The sequence below is a fragment of the Podarcis erhardii genome (assembly GCF_964252035.2).
Source record: "Podarcis erhardii genome assembly, chromosome: 9".
Lineage (NCBI taxonomy): Eukaryota > Metazoa > Chordata > Lepidosauria > Squamata > Lacertidae > Podarcis > Podarcis erhardii.
The window spans coordinates 20,613,496-20,629,732 of record NC_138512.1 but is presented as its reverse complement, the minus strand read 5'-3'; the positions used below and the strand labels follow the sequence as shown (position 1 = coordinate 20,629,732).

The 16,237-nt window shown below is 43.5% G+C and overlaps 1 protein-coding gene across 1 annotated transcript in view; it reads right to left on the bottom strand.

Annotated features, from left to right (window-relative positions):
• Window positions 1–1,114: 1,114 nt before the first annotated feature.
• The window catches only part of GABRA4 (gamma-aminobutyric acid type A receptor subunit alpha4), a 65,459-nt gene continuing 50,336 nt past the window's right edge, over window positions 1,115–16,237 (bottom strand). The window contains exon 9 of the mRNA XM_081875828.1: window positions 1,115–2,197. Coding sequence (XP_081731954.1) covers window positions 1,661–2,197 — 537 coding nt within the window. The 3' untranslated portion in view covers window positions 1,115–1,660. The remainder of the gene's footprint in view (window positions 2,198–16,237) is intronic.

Genomic DNA, 16,237 nt, shown 5'->3' with positions numbered 1-16,237 from the left:
GGACAGATAAAGAAGAAATGCACAAATGAGGAGAGACATGAGGAGAGATACAATTTTGATGGAAACAATACTTTCCGAGCTTGATCTTTCTTTTCTTTTCAGAGTTGTGTCAAGAAAAACACAAACGGTTCTCCAAAGCAATCCTGTAGGACTAGCTCACAGAAGTCGTAAATGTTTGCTCCAGTGCAATGTTATCATGATGTTGCCGCAGTGCTGCCAAAATTTAACATTTGTAGTTTGTAACTGTCACTAATCCACATTCTAAATATTTATGGGTTGGTGCTGCAGGTTGTACAATTCAGCTAAACCAGTAAAGTGCTTAAAACACGGTACTCTCAGAGTTGGCTCATTTCTTATGTTCTGACACTGGTATGGGAATCGCTTTGCCATGACCCAGTTCCATGGTCAGACAGAGGCTGTTCAACATTCATGTGGGAAACATAGGTTCCTACATACAAATGTCACAGAAGTACCTAGGTTAAAATCCACAGGAAGCAGCCCCAGTGCCACAGTGGAGACACCTGAAGTTACTGTGACTAAGGCCACTGAAACAGGAACAACAACCAGGCCCTGGTTCAATATTCACGTATTCATACTAAGATGTACTAGAAATGTAAGCTAAAAACATCAAAGCAAGTGAAGAGGAGAAACATCCTGGCAAGGGAGGGAAGGAAAAACAAAAATATCATGGAAAGTAGAGGGGCAAATCCATCCATTTGGTACTCCTTTTCTATAAAACAACTGTTGAAGGGTAAACATTAAGTGAACTTGAACCTAACATAGCTTAAATGGAAGAATGATGCTTAAATGATTTATGGAGGATGCACATGAAATGCAGGGCAATGCAACTAGCAAGTTGATTTAAATGAGACGAGTTCCAGTTTAATTAGACAGGTTATACAATCCAATTCAAGCCTAGCACTATTGTGTCCCATTCATATTAGTGAAACTGACTTAAATTGGGCTTGGTCGTGACCCTAATTTGCCAGCCAAAAAGATTTTGTGCAAGTGTTTTACCTTAAGACCCACCCAAGCTTAGTTCAAAAACATAATTGCCTGTGCATTTTGTTTAGTGGAAATTATCTACCCCCTTATTTGCATAGCTCTTTTCTCCTAAAGCTTCCCCACGTACAACATTTTTTTTTTGCTTTGCTTTCCACTACATGAATGCATGTTTATTTTTCAGGGTGTGTCTTTACCAGCGAAGGTATGAATAACCTCCAATTCACAGCCATCTCAACTCACAGGAGAGAATACTGTCCTGCAGCTATGCCATGAAAACATCAGCTTCTACTTACTGGTGCACACTTTCGGGAAAGCCAGACCACATTTATTGTATACATGTATCAGTATATCACTATAATATATTTGCTGTTCTTCCCAATGGCCCCATGCATTTTTGTTCAAACAGAACACCATTTCAAAAAGGCCTGGAAGACAGTGTCCATACTCCCTGCCCCTCCATTTTGCTGCGTTAATTTACCTAATAATACCTGCCCTTTACCATGGGAAAACGAGCACAGAGCTTTTTCTCTCTCTTTTTTTTATAAAATAAGCATTAAAGGTTCCTTTTTTAAAAAATAGCTTTAAAAGAAGAAACTCTGCATTCAAATGTGTGTAGAATAAATTTCAGGAAAAAACCTACTACATAGCAGCAAGACTACATTAGACTTTTCGATTTCTCCATCGTGTCCTTGGATAGATACACCACCCAGTAGACCATATTAAATGCTCCAAAGGTGACGGGGAACAAAATGCGTGCATATTTGTCTATCTTACTGGTGCCAGAGCTTGAGGGTGGGGGAGGAGGAGGAGGAGGAGCGACGACTGACGACTTTGAAGGCGCCCCCAAAGTATTTGCTGTAGTCTGAATCTGCTCCAGTCTAGATCCAAGTAAACGATGAATGGTTGGAGATCCAGCCGTGGCTTGCTGGGGTATATATCCTGTTAAAACTGGGGTAGAGGGAGGAGCTGAAGGAGTAGCTCTTGCAGAAGCCAGTGTTTCAGATATGCTAATTCGGCTGAAGGGGTTCGGACTTGATGCTGAGGGAGATCGGGGCATAACGTCCGAAGGCCCCTGAGTTACCGTTGAAGGTGGCATGGAACTGTTCCCTGTATCAATTCTCCTGACGCTCTCCGTGTCCGCCTGTACGGTGGTATTAGTTCTTTTTCTCACATTTGAATTCGAGTCCGTACTCTGCAATATGAAAAAGAACAACATCAGAAAATATCGTGAGCAGATGAAATCGCGAGCAGGATTTGAAATATGAGCAGCAGTAGAAAATTTGGTAATATATGAAATCGAAGAGAATGTCCTAGGCGAAAAGTTTTTTTAAATGCAATATGTAAATGGGATGGGATTAAGAACAGCACGGAGGGGAAAGCAGGAGGTCAAATTTTAAAGAGAAATGTATAACAAATTTGGGATTTGGAATTTATATCTAAAGATTTTAAAGTTTAATAAAAAAATGACACAAAAAGAACATCTGCAGCTTTAGAAAGAATTTTGCATGAGCAAAATCCTGAAATTTAGGAATGTGGCTAGGGCATTCAGTGCAAATTTGTTGGTCAACATGAAATCTCTTATTCCCATTACATAGCAACATATTCATATGGTCAGTTAGACAATCACAGTTAGAAAACTATCTCACTGAATTTTCATTGTGATTTGGCAATGTAGACACTAGACAGCTATTTTGGTTGGGTTGCTGACGATTGAGAAGCTATTCGGCATATTACATAAAGTTATATCACGGTAGAATTCCAGACTGTAGCACTTCATACTGCAGAGTACAGGGAGTTATATGCTCCCTTACATAAAGACCTTCTAAAATGTAATAAATCAGTCGATCAAGGTCATGCTAAAACTTTCAGCCTGAAGAGCTACTTCATAGAGTAGACAGAGGTTACATACAATTGATAAACCTCTCAATGTAATGTGAGGGAACATTCCAATGTGTAGTCAGAAGTGGTACAGTCCATTATTCTGCACTTCTTTCTACAACCTCATTCTTGTAATATGTTGACCCTGACAACAGGGACAATATCCATGGGAAAGATCCATGTAATGCAAGCCACATTGATATTTCTGGAAATAACCCAGGTACTCAGCTGTGTCCTAGCACAACTCTATGCCCATTTTAATCAAGCCCCGGGTGGGAAATGTTTTCAGCACACTGTAGTTTGCATAGTTCATGCGGACTGAATTTCAAATCTGGATGTAAAGCTTGTTCATAGAGATTGAACGTGCCAATCTTTCCTCTGGCAGCGCTTGTATGCTTAGCCCAGTGTGAAATGGTGCAGTGTGACTGACCTTAATACTCACAGCTATGGCTAAATGTGGCTCCAATTTTCAGGGAGTAAAATAAAAATAAAAATCTTAATTGAATAAACGCCAATGATGTAACTCATTTGAGCATTCTTTCTTCCTGACAAAATAAATCTCGACCCAAAGTAATGCTCTCTCTTGCAGTACCAAAGAACATAAGAATTTGATAAGTCTGTGAAATTTCTTGAACACTGTGGCTATCTTTTTGTATCCAGCATTGCTTCTGATGATAAATGGTTTTACAGCAGAATTCTGTATGTGCCTACTCAGAATTAAGTGTCTCTGAGTTGAAAGGAACTTACTTTCAGGTAAATGGGTACAGGTTTGTAGTCTTTGACGGGACATGGGTGGCGCTATGGGTTAAACCACAGAGTCTAAGGCTTGCCGATCAGAAGGTCAGCAGTTCGAATCCCCATGACGAGGTGAGCTCCTGTTCCTCAGTCCCTACTCCTGCCCACCTAGCAGTTTGAAAGCACATCAAAGTGCAAGTAGATAAATAGGTACCGCTCTGGCGGGAAGGTAAACAGCATTTCCGTGCACTGCTCTGGTTCGCCAGAAGCAGCTTAGTCATGCTGGCCACATGACTTGGAAGCTGTACGCCAGCTCCCTCGGCCAATAAAGCGAGATGAGCACCGCAACCCCAGAGTCCTAATGGTCAGGGGTCCCTTTACCTTTACCTTGTAGTCTTTGGTTGCAGCCATGCATACATTTAAGTCCATACGCACTGCCCAGGCCTGCAGCCACAGCAGGCGCTGTGATTCTCCATCGGTTTGACTTCACCCCCAGAGGTGCACTCCATTGTCTTGTGAGACAAAAGGATGCCACCAGCCCTCTGCACGTACAAACATGCAGTTTGATGTATAAATCCACCTCCATTTTTCCAATGCACTGATTTGTTAAGGCATTCGTGGGCATTTTAACCAGGAAAAGGAGCTGTAAACGCTCTCGTTGTGAGCTGAGTGTTGATACAGTTGTGTCTGGAAGCAGGTGCTGCAGGTAATGGTTTCGCAATGGGACAGGGAATGACAGTGGCTAGAGCAGGGGGGGCAATATGATGCTCTCTCCAGATGCTGTTAGACTACAACTCCCATCACCCACTGATCATTAGCCATCCTGGCTGGGGCTGATGGGAGCTGGAGTCCATCAACATCCCAAGTACCACATTGGTTATGCCTTGGCTTGAGTAAGTGGAATGGGGAGGGGAAATAAGCATAGGCAACGTTGAGGAGAGTTAAAAGAATGGCATGCCTGCAGAATGGCATACACTTAGTAGAGTCCCTTTGTTACACGTACAACCTAACATGTGGCAGGAAATACACGTACACAACTGAGCTTCACAATTCTTTTATCTCGAAAAGGGGGGGAAGAGCAATGTATCATGTGGACGTACACACAGGTTGTGTAATTGTGCATAGAAGTTTATAACACTCTGAGAGCAGAGCATTCACTGCTACTTAAGAAATTCTTGACAATACAGTGGTACCTCAGGTTACATACGCTTCAGGTTACAGACTCTGCTAACCCAGAAACAGTACCTCGGGTTAAGTACTTTGCTTCAGGATGAGAACAGAAATCGTGCTCCAGCAGCACGGCAGCAGCAGCAGGAGGCCCCATTAGCTAAAGTGGTGCTTCAGGTTAAGAACAGCTTCAGGTTAAGAATGGACCGCCAGAACAAATTAAGTACTTAACCCGAGGTACCACTGTAAAGCCTTTAATCCTTCAAACATGCAGAGAAATCCAATGGCACTGTTCACATCTTTGAAAACACAGAGTAATTAAATGGTAAGAAAACTTGGTTAGGCCATCGAGCGCTCTACATGATGGCACAATGGGGGTGGGGATATGTTAGGAAGGAAACATAATTTGTTTCCCGCACAAATCATTTACATTTGAAGAGGAACCCAAAAATATGATTGTGTGCAGCCACAATAATGTATAATAAACAGGAAGAACTCTTGCATGTGGTCTTTTGAACCCTGCTGCTATTTAGCCTACTGCCAGCTATTCTGCCACTTGAGAATGGACTGCATGAAGAGACAGAAGAAGAATAACAGTGAAAAATAAAACCGTTAAAAGATAAAGGTTTGTTTCTAGGACCTCTGCCTGATATGTTATTATTGTTTATTTACTAGAGTGGTGATTATGCAGGGTTGGGGTGTTGTTTTGATGAACAGGATGGTGTGTTTTTTTTATGAACAGGGTAACCTTTGATACTGTTCCCCACAGAAACTGATACAAAATACATTGAAATGCAAATGCTTTCCTTTCGAAATGGAATCCGAAGCACCTTATTGTGAAAAAAAAGAGAGTTTAATTTTCCTCAGAGGTGTTCTCTGTTATGCATTCAGCTGACATTTTGTTCCTGGCCTTTACTTCAGGTAGACCAAAAACTTGCAGTATTAAGCAGAATTTACTTCTCAGATCGCCCCTTCCAGAAGCATTTAGTCATTACCTATCCAACACAATGTTCTTTGTTTTGAAAAGGGGTGGGTGTGTGTGTGTGTGTGTGTGTGTGTGTGTGTGTGTGTGTTTGACAGCCAGAAACAGCAGAGTTTTAACTTTTTTGATTTCTCCCAAGGGCTCGCACAAGATGCTCTTTTCATCAATACAGTCACTTGTGGAAATCTTACCAGCTCTATTTGGCACAAAGGTATGATAACTAGCCAAACTTCCTTGCAGGCATGTATAAATATTGTAATTAATGCTGCAGCCGTCTCTTTCCAAATGGAAGCACATTTAATTGACCGTGTGTAATGCAATGGAGTATGCCGTTGGCATAATTTGCTGCAAATCTGTCTAATCTATTGTTAAACATTATGGCAGCTCTGTTCAATAAGATTGTGTGTCTCACCTTATGGTTCAAAATCCATCTTGATACAATAAGGGGCGGCGAGGGGTGGGGGGGGAGAGGAGCTACTAATCTCTGTTTGCAAAAACAACTCACAGATCCTCCGCTGCTTCCTCTTCACCAACTAAACTCTCTAGGTGTGACCGCTTGTTATCAAGCAAACGTGGTGCTCAAGTACAAGCCAATCCATGCTCTTTGATTTTTAACAAGGTTTGCCCATTAGAAACAGCTGTTCACCTGCAGTGCAAATTTTGAAGAAGAAGAAAATCCTCTGAGCCACCATAATCCTCCACTTGAGCCAGAAAAAGAAGTATTATATTGTTTTGCTCGGATTAGCAGCTTATGACAAGCAAGCCAATTTTGCACTCCAGTGAAGTCAGATTGCAAATTTAGCATGAGCTGAAACTGTGCATCCCGGCAAAAGCTGAGATTACAAAAGCGGAGATTTGCAGCAGGTAGCTCACCTGCCTATTAATCAGCACCACAAAAATTACAAACAAAAATTACAAACAATGGAACCAAATGAACAAGTAAAAAGCATATCACAGTAGATTTAGAGAGCAAGACACAGAATTCCAGAATATCATGGAGATGGTATATCTAAATGCTTCCTCATATGTGATGGCTTACAATGTGTAGGAAATATTTTACATGGAGGAGCATGAAACATAAAACCATAGATTTAGAGGTATCTCCTCCAACCTTCTGTTCAGTGCAGAAAACCCAAAGCTGAATCATGCCCAACTGATGACTAGCCTGCTTTGAAGTCCTTCAGCAAGGGAAAGCCTCCTCTCAACCCTCTAAATCAGGGTTTCCCAGACTTGTGTCTCCAGCTGTTTTTGGACTACAACTCCCATGACCCTTAGCTAGCCAGTGGTCAGGGATGATGGAAACTGTAGTCCCAAAACGGCTGGAGACACAAGTTTGGGAAACCCTGCTCTAAATCAAAGATGAGTGTTGTCATCCAAAAACATCTGGAGGGCCACTGCTTCCCCATCTCTCCTCTAAGTAATCGGTTCCATTGCTGAACTGCTCTAACCACCAAAAGGTTTCTCCTAATGTTCAACTGAAATGTCCCCTCCAGTATATGGGACACTGATTCCCCCCCCCCCATGTTTGAGTAATGGCTTCAAGTTACAAGAAAGGAGATTGTCAGGAAAAACTTTCTGACAATAAGAGCTGTTCAACGGTTTGGAGGTTTTTAAGCAGAGGTTGGCTGGCCATCTGTCATGGATGCTTTAGATGAGATTCCTGCATTGCAGGGGTTGGACTAGATGACCCCTGGGGTCCCTTCCAACTCTACAGTTCTATGATTCTATGACATCCAATTATATGAAGATATGGAGTAAATCTTTAGCTCTTATAATGCTGGAGATCAATGGTGATGAGGATCCTATACATAACTTAAAAATTAAGCACTATACCAACACTAAAAGAAGACAACTCTGCCCACAGACATGCAATCCAATATATGTATTATGATCATTAGCTCTCACACATTGAAATAAATGGGACTTAAGCATGCTCAGCTTGGGCTGGATTATACTCCATGCATTAAGAGGGCATCTCTTGCAGGCATAGCTTGCAGGCTTCTGGGCAGAATCTGCCCAAGGTTTAGACACTTAAGCGGCCTAGAGAAACATTGCAGGAATGCAAGGCTGCTTCAGGTATGTATCTGCCCCACAAGCTGAACAACTGCAGAATTTAATATTTGGGATCTTCCTAGCAGCCAACACTCTTATTCTTCATTCTAGAATCTACCCTGCCCTCCCAGTCTACTTTAAGTCCTTCTGGGAAAGACTAACCCAGCCTTTCCCAACCTGGTGTCTTCCAGATGTTGTTGGACTCATACCTGACCATTGGTCATGTTGCCTGGGGTAATGGAGCAACATCTGGAGGGCTACAAGCTGGAGAAGACTGGACTAGCCTATAATTATTCTAAAATGGTAACTTGTTTGTTTTTTTATATATATAATATTTATTCAAATTTTGAAAATTACAAAAAGGAATAACAAAGAAAAATAACAAGACATAAAAAATACAAACAAACAATTAAAAAAAAACAGATCAGACCTTTACATAGCTTTCTTTCCTTTACTTATTTCCTTGACCGCCTCACACCTCCCTTTTTTGTATTCCAGTTCAGTTAGATGTTTCAGCAAATCCTTTCCAGCTTTGTTTTTATCCTAATAATTTATCTTAATATACTGTAATTCTCGTCTTTCACCAATTAATAAATCAATTTTAACCTAATCCTTTATATCATTTCTGCTAAAACCACATTACTTCATTCCAACAACCTTCTAACATTCCTTAATTTTACAATGTTTCTGTAAATAAACTTTGAATTTTTTCCAATCTTCTTCCACCAACTCTTCACCTTGGTCTCGGATTCTGCCAGTCATTTCTGCCAGTTCCATATAGTGCATGGCTTTCATCTGCCATTCTTCCTGGGTGGGTAAATCTTGTGCCTTCCAATACTTCGCGATGAGTATTCTTGCTGCTGTTGTTGCATACATAAAAAAAGTTCTGTCCTTCTTTGGCACCAATTGGCCAACCATGCCCAGGAGAAAGGCCTCTGGTTTCTTCTGAACTAAAATGGTAACTTGAATGAAGGAATGGCACTGTTGCCATAGTTAGAGTGACACCACATTCAGTGTTTTGCTCTCCGCCAGAAGCAACATGCACTGAACTGGCATGGAGATGGGGGTGGGAATGCACAATACAATGGCATCATGTTATTGTGGGAGATTAGTAGCCAAACCTAGCGTGCATATTCTTGCTAGTTAGCATGAGAAGGGGCTAATACAACAGAACTGCATTGGTGATACTCAGGTACTCAAACCATAGAAATACAATTGGGAGGGAGGGCTTTGTGTGATGTTATTTCCCCTCTGCTGCTGGAAAGGAAGACGAAAATGGTATTTCCTGTTCCTCTCTCTCTTCTGTTGACCAGCAATGGATGCAAGACATGCCTCCACTTGCTCCAACTTTAGGTACATGCCAAAAGCTGTGTCTTTACCTTTACCTATACTGTAAGTATTTTCCCTGCATAGTTTTTGCTGCTACGATTGCAATATTATAAGTGAGTAATTCATCTTTTTAAACTTACTTCCCAAGTTGTTGCCTGGTTCTTTGTTAAGCAGGGTGAGATAGGGAGAGCCACAGCTCACTCCATAGCTGGACTTGCTCAAAACAAGGTTTTACAGTCTAATTTCTATGCTTTTAATTTTGCTGCCAAGGGTGGGGTATTAAAGCTCTGCTCGGCCCCCACAAATGGGCACCTGGAGGGATAAATCACAATTAATATCCTCTCCTGCTCATTAAATCCCATCCCACAGTTATGTGTTTCTTTTACTAGACCTTATTTTTGTAAAGTGCCTAAAGGTTTTCTTACAATCAGGCAGCGTATGCATTTTATTAAATAAATAAAATAGATAAAAACCAGCAGGGAGATGGGTGGAATACTGATAGCAGACACATATCCTCCAAAAGAACTAGTTAGGTTCCCACTTGGGATTTTTCATGAAAATCATTATTATATTCTTCATGCTCCTGAGTTAGGTTCTTCTTGTTTTTATTCCATTAAATTGTATATTTAAAGATGTATGGATTTTCTTTTAAAAAAACAAAACAAATTCTTGTGATAAAGCATTTCCTTGCGAATCAGGTCAAGGCAAAATGTTTCCTTTTCTGGTAATCTCCTAATCTTTATTAGCATAATATTTAACCCTTGTCATGTACCCCTGGAGAGTACAGCTTAGAAACTAGGTCAGCTTCCAGCAAACCCTCTTCTAACATTCGGTGTCTGCTTCAAAGTAAATGATAGGATTCCCCCCCCCAAAAAAAAAAAACTAAACTAAAAGTTAGTGGCAATTCAAACTTTGGTGGCTTGGGCAGGGCAATTTGACGTGGGGAGGCCGGGGTGGGACTGGCATGCACGTCCCCATGCTCCCTGCTCATGTCTTCATTCAGGCAAAACTAAAGGGTTAATTCCATTAGCACTGAAGTCAACTAGCCAAAAGGGATAAGGCTGGAGGTGTTGCTTAGCAACCAAGAAGAAGGGCATAAATTTGCTGAGGTACCATGTGTCCTGATTAGTTCTGTAGTTCAGAGGGAGTTTTCCCCCCTTGTATTGGTTGAATGTCTCCCTCTGATGTACAAAGTCTGAAATAAGAAAGACAAGTCCTCTCTGTTCCTTTCTTCTCAAATTATACCAGTGTCCTCAGTACTGGTGCTGACCTTTAAAGCCCTAAACGGCCGCGATTCTGTATACCTGAAGGCGTGTCTCCACCCCCATCGTTCAGCCCAGACACTGAGGTCCAGCACCGAGGACCTTCTGGTAGTCCCCTCACTGTGAGAAGTGAGGTTACAGGGAACCAGACAGAGGGCTTTCTTGGTAGTGGCGCCCGCCCTGTGGAACACCCTCCCTTCAGATGTGAAGGAAATAAGTAGCTATCTTATCTTTAAAAGACAACTGAAGGCAGCCCTGTTTAGGGAAGTTTTCAATGTTTAATGCTGTACAGTGGAACTTTGGGTTACGTTACCGGCATCCCTGGAAGTGTTTCGCTGCATGCGCAGAAGCGGTCTACCACTGCACGTGCATGCACAGAAGCAAAAAACCGCTTCTGCACATGTGCAGAAGTGCTAAACCGTGCCATGTGCAGAAGCGGCACCTCCAGTAGCGAAAACTTCAGGATACGGCTGGACCTCCAGAACGGACCCCGTTCACAACCAGAGGTACCACTGTGTTGTGTTTTTAATATTAGATTAGGAGCCCCCCAGAGTGGCTGGGGAAACCCAGCCAGATGGGTGGGATATAAATAATATATTATTATTATTATTATTATTATTATTATTATTATTATTATTATTATTTGCTATCAGGTTTTAATTTCTCTCCAGTCTCCACCTGCATCATTTAAGTGACTTTGCTAACACTATTTACTCTCAGACTGTACATTATGACTCACCAAGCCAGACTCACATGGCCAATCAACCTTCTATTGCGGCTTGTGAGATACTTGACAAACTTCCCTTTCTGAAGTCCAAGCAAGGCCAAAAAAACTCCTCAACCCCTAGGAGACTCATTGAGCATCTCTGTAGCATCCCTCTAGGACAGGGGTAGCTAATGTGGTGCCTTTCAGATGTTTTGCACTGCATCTTTCATCGGCCCCAGCCAGCATGCTTAATGAGAAGAGATAACAGGAATCCTGAATACTGCGAATAATTCAGAAAAGTTTTTTAGGTGAACACTCAGTTCTTCTTTGGCTTCTTTGGCTTCCTTGATTTCACCCTAGATAAACAGAGTACATGCCCTGGAATCGAATTATAAAATAATACCCCATATTCCCTGCAGATGCACATTGCAGGAGATGATGAGTAGTGATAGGCCTTTTGGAATAACTTGCTCAGCAATTCTGATCTTCTCATTAAGGATTCTCAATAAGCTTCGGAGGAACTCCAGGGTTCCACAGAACATAATTTGAAAACCACTGGGGAAGCCGCAAAAGATTGAGGGGGGTGTGTGTGTGTGTGCTGTGTGTGTTACAAGACTGTTGGAAGGGGCAAAACAACCTTCCTCAAGGTCAAACCCCTTGTCACAAGGGAGGGCATCCATCTATCAGCCTCACACACAGTAGTCCATACAATCCAAAGCATGGTGTTTATAAGTAGCAAGTAGCAAAAATGTACTAACCCTCCAGATAGCAAGTACAATGGTACCTCGGGTTACATACGCTTCAGGTTACAGACTCCGCTAACCCAAAAATAGTGCTTCAGGTTAAGAACTTTGCTTCAGGATGAGAACAGAAATCGTGCTCTGGCGGCGCAGCAGCAGCAGGAGGCTCCATTAGGTAAAGTGGTGCTTCAGGTTAAGAACAGTTTCAGGTTAAGTACGAACATCCGGAATGAATTAAGTACTTAACCCGAGGTACCACTGTGAGTGCTTTTCCTTCTTAGAAACTAAATTTAGGGAGGGCTGGAACTCAGTGGCTCAGCATCTGCTTGCATACAGAGGCTTCTATCGCAGGTACCATCAGTTATGAATGGGAGCGACCCAGATCTCCAAGTGTCCCTCTTTTCCAGGGACAGTCACAGATTTACAGTAGCCATCCCTGTTTCTCATTTGATCCAGGGCAGCTGTCTACCAGCTCCACCTGCTACACAGGCTGAGACCCTACCTGCCCGCAGACTGTCTTGCCAGAGTAGTGCATGCTCTGGTTATCTCTTGCTTGGACTACTGCAATGTGCTCTATGTGGGGCTACCTTTGAAGGTGACCCGGAAACTGCAATTAATCCAGAATGCAGCAGCTAGACTGGTGACTGGGAGTGGTCGCCGGAACCACATAACACCTATATTGAAAGACCTACATTGCCTCCCAGTACGTTTCCGAGCACAATTCAAAGTGTTGGTGCTGACCTTTAAAGCCCTAAATGGCCTCGGTCCTGTATACCTGAAGGAGCGTCTCCACCCCCATCGTTCAGCCCAGACGCTGAGGGCCTTCTGGCGGTTCCCTCATTGCGAGAAGTGAGGTTACAGGGAACCAGACAGAGGGCTTTCTTGGTAGTGTCGCCCGCCCTGTGTAATGCCCTCCCTTCAGATGTGAAGGAAATAAGTAGCTATCTTATCTTTAAAAGACAACTGAAGGCAGCCCTGTTTAGGGAAGTTTTTAATATTTAATGCTGTATTGTTTTTAACACTTGATTTGAAGCCGCCCAGAGTGGCTGGGGAAACTCAGCTAGAAGGCCGGGGTATAAATAACAAATTATTATTATTATTATTATTATTATTATTATTATTATTATTATTATTATCCCAGAATGTCCCGCTTTTTCTTAGGATGTCCCTATTTTCATCAGAGAATTGTTAGAGAGTATGGAGTTATGCGACCCCCCAAGCCAATGAGATAAGTAACAATACAACCTTTAGAAGACCTCTTAAGTTTCCTGTGTTCCTACAAATGGATTAACAAGCCTAATTTGAAATGTCACCATAAGTGACCTTCAGACCAATCTTGTTGGATCCGTATTTCCTATCACAAATCTTCTGAGGCATCTTCTCCCAAGCTACACTCCACCGGTGTATTTTCTTTTCAATTATCTTCAAACTGCATACTATAAATATGAACTCCTGCAAGCCAATTACTTCTTATGACTTCACCCCAGCAAAGAAACTCTGAACCTAGAAGCAATCAGAGGCGAAATGAACTCTTATGTGTAACTCATTTTTATTTCAGATGAAATAAAGTTTGTTGCTGGAGTGGAGAATAGGGCCCATGAATTTTGCATGATTTTCCAGTTTGTGGAAACCAATTATTCACTTGTTGCCTCAAAAATATGGGTAACGAAAGAAAAACAATTTAGATAAAGCAGCACGACAAGCTTTTTTTTTTAATGCTATTATTTTATGAGAAGCTGGGGACAGATAAAAGAGGGGGAACCTGGGGGGTAATGCAAGAAAGGGTGATTGCTTTTGCAGTGCCCATAAGGAAGGGGCTAGTAAAACCAATGTAGGGCAGTGTTTGTGCATATACAATGAAGTAACCAAAGTTAAATTAGCTTACGAAGGGACATGTGAAACTTATAGCCTTTGGAGGCCTGTTAGGAGAAGCTATTGCATTGGGTTAACCAAGAAAAAAAAATAATTACTTATGCTTTAGGCCAAATGTTGGTACTTGTGGTGGAAAGAGTGGGGGCAGGGAAAAGTTTAATTACAGAAGTACAAGTAAATCTCAGAAGCAACCAGAAGGTTTAAAATTATTTCCAAGTCCCATCAAACTCTTTCATTACATTTGCATTCATATCACATGAGACTGGCCATTGATGGCTCCAAGAGGGTGCCATTGCGTCCTGCTTTACAGATGACAATCCTTTAACTGTAGGAGTCCTCTATCTGAAGGGCTGCCTGGCCCAAGTCCAGTTTAAAAACGAGGAGCCATAAGAAAGCAGAACAAAGGCTTTGAAGTTGCCCAACAATAGCACCTGAATAGGCATGTGGGCATCTTAAAAAGCAGAGACATCACCTTGCCAACAAAGGTCTGTATAGTTAAAGCTATGGTTTTCCTAGTAGTGATGTATGGAAGTGAGAGCTGGACCATAAAGAAGGCTGATCGCTGAAGAATTGATGCTTTTGAATTATGGTGCTGGAGGAGACTCTTGAGAGTCCCATGGACTGCAAGAAGATCAAACCTCTCCATTCTGAAGGCAATCAACCCTGAGTGCTCACTGGAAGGACAGATCCTGAAGCTGAGGCTCCAGTGCTTTGGCCACCTCATGAGAAGAGAAGACTCCCTGGAAAGACCCTGATGCTGGGAAAGATGGAGGGCACAAGGAGAAGGGGACGACAGAGGACGAGATGGCTGGACAGTGTTCTCGAAGCTACCAACATGAGTTTGACCAAACTGCGGGAGGCAGTGGAAGACAGGAGTGCCTGGCGTGCTCTGGTCCATGGGGTCATGAAGAGTTGGACACGACGAAATGACTAAACAACAACAACAGGCATGCGGGCCACCTTTCCCCCAGTCTCCTCCACTATGGTGAGATGTGTTCTTATTTAAATTATAGTAATTATATCTGGGGGATGCAGGTGGCACTGTGGGTTAAACCACAGACCCTAGGACTTGCCGATCAGAAGGTCGGCGGTTCGAATCCCCGCAACAGGGTGAGCTCCCGTTGCTCGGTCCCTGCTCCTGCCAACCTAGCAGTTCGAAAGCACGTCAAAGTGCAAGTAGATAAATAGGTACCACTCCAGCGGGAAGGTAAACAGCGTTTCCATGTGCTGCTCTGGTTCGCCAGAAGCGGCTTAGTCATGCTGGCCACATGACCCGGAAGCTGTACGCCGGCTCCTTCGGCTAATAAAGCGAGATGAGCGCCGCAACCCCAGAGTCAGTCACGACTGGACCTAATGGTCAGGGGTCCCTTTACTTTTTGTTAAGTTGTGGGTTGACATAGCCGACGACACAGCGATTTCTCCAAGTAGCTCTTTATTTCGTAAGCTGGAATAGAACTGACTGCAAACAGCTCAGCCGGCCTGCTTTTATAGGCAGCCGGCTGTCAACATTGTAACAACAACAGCCCAGAGTTCCCGCCTAAAATAACTGACGCGGACCTGAGGGAAAACTATGTACAGTATCCCCCTGTTGGCCCAGGGTGAAACTTCACTACATAACACCCCTCCCCACCGAGATAAGGCGTTAGTTACAATCGTAATGGTTTCCTTATATACAGCACTACGCGTAATGGTTCAATTAGGCACAAAAGCATATCGGTTACATTTCCCATACTTAGACCAACAGTGATACCTGTCCAACAACATAGTCCTTTAAATAAGTTGGGCGCTTGGGAACTCTGCCAGACCGCCGGGGACTGGTAGCCAAGTCCGGAGGGCCACACAGTTCTTGCTGAGGCTGTGGTGCGACCCTAGGTGGCATTGGAACCAAATCCCCTGAATCCGCTGCTGTGGGTGGAGCCTCCGCAAGTGGAGTGGTCTGAGTCTGTGGTAAGTCTGGCAGACCCTCTGAAGCGGCTTGGTTCGGCTCCACGCTGGCAGTTTGCGAGGGAGGTGTAGGTGGGGCCTCGCCATCTGTACGTGTCTCTTCTGGAGCCGCAAGCGCAGTTGGGGGCACCTCGGTAGTGTCCAAGTCCCCAACCCTGCGCCTAAGCTGGTCTATGTGCCGTCGCCACAAGCGTCCGTCTTCGAGTGCCACCTGGTACGAGCGAGGTCCAGTGACTCCCACTACTGTGGCTGGCACCCAAGGAATGTCCCCCACATAGTTCCGGGCAAAGACCTGGTTTCCTGGGACAAATGACCGTGGCGCGTTGGCACAGCCTGGGGGTTCAGCCACGGCAAAGTCCGGGTGTAGCCGGTCGAGCGGTGACCTGAGGCGGCGGCCCATAAGCAGTTCAGCAGGACTCCTCCCTGTGGCCGCATGAGGGGTGATGTGTTGCACGAACAAGTATTCGGCGACCCGCTCATGCCAGTCTCCCCGGTCCAGGCGCGCCAGTGCCTCTTTTGCTGAGCGCACCATTCTTTCCGCTTGCCCGTTGCTGGATGGATGAAA